Raw genomic sequence first — 5,000 nt, 5'->3', positions numbered from 1 at the left:
GAAGTAATTAGTTGTATCACGACTCAAGGCTCAAAAGGCTCCAACCTCACTCTACTCCACCTACCTGCCTGCCCCTGTCCCTTGTCTTGTATTTTGTTCACGGATCCTTCGGCACCGCACAACCTATTGTTCGTCGGTCACACCGCGCTGCTGGCTGCACCGTGACGACGATGAGCGGGTGAAAGTTGTTCCATCACAGATAATGTTCGATCATTTGCCGTTTCTGAGCGCCGATAAGGCCACAAGCATCACTCAACTGGGAAATTACGCGCATACCCCGTGCCACACGCCCCGCACCGACCTCCGTACACTTCCGCACAAACGCTTTACGCTGCTGCTCCGGTGAAAATTGTTGAATTTTTAAACAGTTGCCGTTCAGTTGGTAGGCGGCCTGTTCCGTGGGAACGCTGTCGTTCGGTTGTTATTATTGTTGCCACCATCGGCCGACGGTGATACCCTCGTTAGCATTGTTGCGAATAGCGCCAACATAGTTTTGTGCCAGGCGCTGCGGTATAGGCCGGAACCAGCCGGATAGATCGTCTCCTCAATCACGTGATTTCTGAATGTCGCCCTTGCAGCCCACGCGTTTATCCACCTGGCGATAGAGATTCGCTCGTCGAAACTGTGATTGTCCTAGCGTGGAGCACGTGAAAGGATCACCGCTGGTACTGAGCTGAGTAGGGGATGTATGGATAGTGGAATGTACTAAGGATATGGGCGCAAACCGTTCCAAGCATGCAATGGACATGGCAGGCTCTCGGAACATTATTGGGCATGTGTGCGTGTGGTAAGCACAATTTAACAGTGAGCTACGGAAATTGTCTGCAGAGGAATAGTTTGGAAATTTAGCGAAACAAAGTTAAATTCACTTTGGATACAATTCTAATTATATTTCTTGTTTTCTCTTAATGCTAACACTGCCACTTAATGTCTACGAAAAGATTGTGAAAATATAAAACTTGCTGCTATAAACATGCGAATTTCCTTCGCACAACTGCATCTAGCTAACCATTTTACAGCACTCTATTGGATGGTAAAAAAAAGTTGGGGATGTAAACTGCCACTCCGCTCCGTTGAATCAAAGAGTTTAACATGTTTAGAAAAAAAATGCTGTGCAGATTGCCGACAGCTTAAAAAGAGAAATAGGATGCTTAAGCAGTTAGCAATTTTGTATAAACATGGATTCCGTATGCAGAGAAACCAAAGCACTGCACTGCACTGCTGAGTTTGTTTCATAGCAACGGATTTCAGGATCTTCGGAAGATGTTCTTCCATTTCCGGTTACAAATCATTCATCCTCCGCTTCTGCTGCTTGTTTTTTCTTTTTCTCCTTTTTAGCTTTCTTTGCCGAACCAGAAGTCTCGGCCACACTCTCGTCCAGGACGCTCTCATCGGCCGCCTCCTGCTCTTGCTTCACCTTCTTCTTTTTCTTCTTCTTCGAGGAACCCTCGTCGCCGGTCGTTGGCTGCTCTTCTACTTCTTGCTGCTCCTCTTCAGCTACAGCCGACTCCTGAGAAGGAAAACAACAGGGAAACAAGTTTTTTTTTATAAAACAGAATAATGGTATTCTCATATCAACAGTGGCACTTACCTCCTGCTTGACCTTCTTTTTCTTTTTCGGCGATGGTGCGGCTTCCTCTGTTTCGGCCTCTACCTTGATCTTTTTGTGCGAGGGAGCATTCGGCGCTTCATCTTCCTGTTTGATTTTCTTCGAAGTCGATGGCAGCGTACTGTCGGTGGCCACCTTGAACGTTTTCACCTCACTAACCGCGTGGAACTTTTGCAGCTTTGCCTTTGCCTTTGCTCCAGACAGCTTCGTGATGTTACCCTCCTCAAGCATGCGTAACCGTGTTTCCAGCTTAGCCCGATGATCGATTCCAAGCTGCATCGTAACATCGTCTCCGAATGCGTCAACACGCGTTGCAAGAGAAGCTTTGGCAGCCAAGGAACGAGAAATTCGACCCTTGTTCTTGGTGCTTGCTGAGCCAACCAAACTGGCATGGAAAATCAAACCATACTTCGGGGTATCTTTCTTCGTTTTCAAAGCTCGGAAGAGTGCCTTTTCGGACCCTACGAACAGAACAATAAAAATGATTACCTATCGCCAAACGACCAGGACGGTACAATACATACCCAAAATCTGAACTGTAGAGGCCGGATGCTTAGCGAGATTAACCAACGATCCGGAGTGTGCGATCAGCCGGGCACCGACCGTTTCTCCGACAAGCACGGTCAGATTTGGAGCCATAGCCATCATGCGGGCCTTCAAGTACTCGCTCAAATGAGCACGATACTCGTTGATCGATATGATCTCATCGCACAGATTCTGGATGTTAAGAATGTCCTCATCCGATATTTCCGTACCTGCAAGGAAGAATTTACGCATAATCTCTGTTAGGTCACTCTGGCTACTCTAAGCAAGTTTACAGAACGTCTACCTACCCATAGAAATTTCAGCAGCTTCCTTTACTTTCTGTTCCAGCTCGTCCATCAAAATATCGGACAGATCCGTATCCGCCATGTTATCTCTCGTGCCGACGAGTTTGATCGTCTTAATGTACGCCACATTGTCGGTCAGAATCTTTCCCAGTTCGGGGAAATGCCATCCGTACCTTCAAAAGAATGCGTTCGTAATGTCCTAATCGTTTACCATTGTACCTCTGCCTTTCTTACCATTCACGCACGCGCATCATATAGTTGTTCAGCTCCTTATCTAAATCATCCAGCAGATTTTGAGCCTGCACGATCATCGTATCGATCTTGTCGGGCGAGAACTTGAGCTTGTAGCGCGACAGCGAATGAGCCAAACCGAGCGACATGGCCGTCATTTCCTTCTTAGGTAGTCCGGAAAGTAGATTCTCCGATTGGCTGCGAATGCAACGCATCAGCTCTTGGACTGATGTGTTGGAAACGCATTGCAGCGACAACTTGTCCTTGATAGCATTTCCCAGCTTAGCATCGGCCACCAACAGCTGTTCCTGTACATCGTCCACCACAAGCTTCTTCAGCACTTTTTTGAGCGATTTCGACACCTTACCCTCAACCGCGGCTGTGGCCGCAGACAAGGCTTCTGTTGTATCGGCAAACTTCTCGAAATGCTTCAACTTAACGCTGAAATCGTAAGAAGAATGTTGAAGAAGATGTTATTGTCCTTCCAACTGAACAGCTATCCCGTCATTCGATAGGGAACAGCAGGATGTGCATAAAAGCAAAATTTACGACAAATCTAGGATCTTCACGACCGTAAGGTGAAATTTTATGCTTTGATTGCTATTAGACGCATCTTAAAATTCAATCGCTTCGCTTCCACGATCAAACGGAACTTAGCGTCTGTGTGGGGTATCAGTTAAGGGTAAACACCGGAACGCTTCGGCGATACTTACATTTTGTTGGCCTTTTCCGGTGACTCAAATTCAAGATAGAGATTGTCGATCTCTTTGAATTTGTTACTGTCCAAAAGCTGCAAAGATAAAAATGATCCGCTTTATAACCTCCGAAACACGCGCGTCGCCTCGAAGAGCACCAAGTTCGCCGGGTACACGAAGGGCTCGAGGTCGGTAAACTCACCTTAAAAATGGCATAGCCTGCCGGCGTTTCGTAAAGGATAAACATTTTGTCCTGTTTCCTAAACGATTCCTGCGCGTAGGAAGCGGTTTTCACTCCGTTTTATCGGGAATTTCCAAAAGGCCGATCGCGCCGCTTCCACAAACTTTTCGAAAACGTGCTCGCCGCTGACAGCCGCTTTGACAGCTCCTTGATGGATTGAGGGGGAGGTCTACTCGTTTGGACTTTTCTAAAATTTTATTTTCTGTAGATTTCACGTTAAATTGTGTTTATTTAGTTGATAAATTGTTTTAGTAAAAAAGCAGTTCATTTTCCGTATACCGTGACCCGAATTCTAGAATATTTGAAAAGAGAAAAATTTGGTTTGACAGGTGCTTCGCAAAATCATAACATTCGGAATCCTGTCAGCTGGGAATTTCGGCTCCGCGGCTGGTGGTGAAAGTAAATTTTCTTTGCGCAGGAAAATCCTTTGCGAAGCAACTAGCGATGTTGCGCCTATTTGCCAACACTCTGGTAAGTTCTCCAAGGAGCTCCTTTACCAGTAGCGTCCTGTGGCACCGGTGGCTTTATTGTGATGGCCAGTATTACATAAGTTCCCCCGGTACTTGCAGAGGACTGCGGCGGTACGACCGCTCAGCACATCGACGGTGAAGAGGAGCGACAACTTGTTCGTGCACCGCGATACTCCCGAGGATAACCCCAGCATCCTGTTCGAGTTTACTGCCGAAAATCAGAAGGTACTGGCTTCGCAGGATCTGCGCCTGGACGCTCTCGTACTAATCGCAATTCATTACAGCGTGCTGAAGCCATCCTGAACATCTACCCGGAGGGACACAAACGGGGTGCCATGATCCCACTGCTGGATCTGGCCCAGCGACAGCACGGATGGCTGCCAATCTCCGCCATGCACAAGGTGGCCGACATTCTGGGACTACCGCATATGCGTGTGTACGAGGTGGCCACTTTCTACACGATGTTTATGCGCAAACCGACGGGAAAATACCACATCCAGGTGTGCACCACCACGCCATGCTGGCTGTGCGGTTCAGATGAGGTTCTTGCGGCCTGCAAGGTATACAGCACAAGCTTTGCTTGCCCAATTATTCTTGAAGCAACGTATAATGAATTCATTTCTACCGTAGAAACACCTCGGAATCGGTGTCGGAGAGACGACGAAGGACGGCTTGTTCACCATCTCGGAGGTCGAGTGTTTGGGTGCGTGTGTGAACGCCCCAATGCTAGCCGTTAATGACGATTACTACGTTAGTACCTCCCCCGGATAGTAGTTTATGAAACGCTTTGATAATGAACGTTTGCTTCATTAATCGTAGGAAGACCTAAGCGTGGCCGATACGGAAGAAATTCTGGACAGCCTAAAGCAAGGAAAGAATCCGCGTCCGGGTCCTCGCAATGGACGATTTGCATCGGAACCGGTC

The 5,000-nt window shown here is 47.5% G+C and overlaps 2 protein-coding genes across 2 annotated transcripts in view; one reads left to right on the top strand and one right to left on the bottom strand.

Moving 5' to 3' along the window:
• Window positions 1–864: 864 nt before the first annotated feature.
• Window positions 865–3,748, bottom strand: LOC125948171 (nucleolar protein 58). Its single transcript, XM_049673986.1, has 7 exons — window positions 3,568–3,748; window positions 3,384–3,460; window positions 2,674–3,111; window positions 2,443–2,612; window positions 2,134–2,364; window positions 1,592–2,070; window positions 865–1,510 (listed from the first exon to the last, which is right to left on the bottom strand). The coding sequence occupies exons 1-7, from the start codon at window positions 3,610–3,612 to the stop codon at window positions 1,289–1,291; spliced, it is 1,662 nt and encodes a 553-aa protein (XP_049529943.1). The 5' UTR covers window positions 3,613–3,748; the 3' UTR covers window positions 865–1,288.
• A 167-nt stretch (window positions 3,749–3,915) lies between these two features.
• Window positions 3,916–5,000, top strand: part of LOC125948207 (NADH dehydrogenase [ubiquinone] flavoprotein 2, mitochondrial) — a 1,211-nt gene continuing 126 nt past the window's right edge. The window contains exons 1-5 of the mRNA XM_049674043.1: window positions 3,916–4,077; window positions 4,176–4,301; window positions 4,361–4,636; window positions 4,707–4,826; window positions 4,896–5,000. The exon at window positions 4,896–5,000 is cut by the window's right edge and continues 126 nt beyond it. Of these exons, the coding sequence (XP_049530000.1) occupies window positions 4,051–4,077; window positions 4,176–4,301; window positions 4,361–4,636; window positions 4,707–4,826; window positions 4,896–5,000 (654 nt within the window). The 5' untranslated portion in view covers window positions 3,916–4,050. The remainder of the gene's footprint in view (window positions 4,078–4,175; window positions 4,302–4,360; window positions 4,637–4,706; window positions 4,827–4,895) is intronic.

Source organism: Anopheles darlingi, chromosome 2 (assembly GCF_943734745.1).
Source record: "Anopheles darlingi chromosome 2, idAnoDarlMG_H_01, whole genome shotgun sequence".
In the NCBI taxonomy this organism is placed as follows: Eukaryota; Metazoa; Arthropoda; class Insecta; order Diptera; family Culicidae; genus Anopheles; species Anopheles darlingi.
This window is presented reverse-complemented; position numbering and strand designations above follow the sequence as displayed.

Coding starts and splice junctions, on each gene's coding strand:
- LOC125948171 (XM_049673986.1), bottom strand. CDS start 3,612: ATGTTTATCCTTTACGAAACGCCGGCAGGCTATGCCATTTTTAAG. Junction 2,613..2,673: donor ATGATGCGCGTGCGTGAATG/GTAAGAAAGGCA, acceptor ATTCTTTTGAAG/GTACGGATGGCATTTCCCCG. Junction 2,365..2,442: donor AGCTGCTGAAATTTCTATGG/GTAGGTAGACGT, acceptor TCTTCCTTGCAG/GTACGGAAATATCGGATGAG.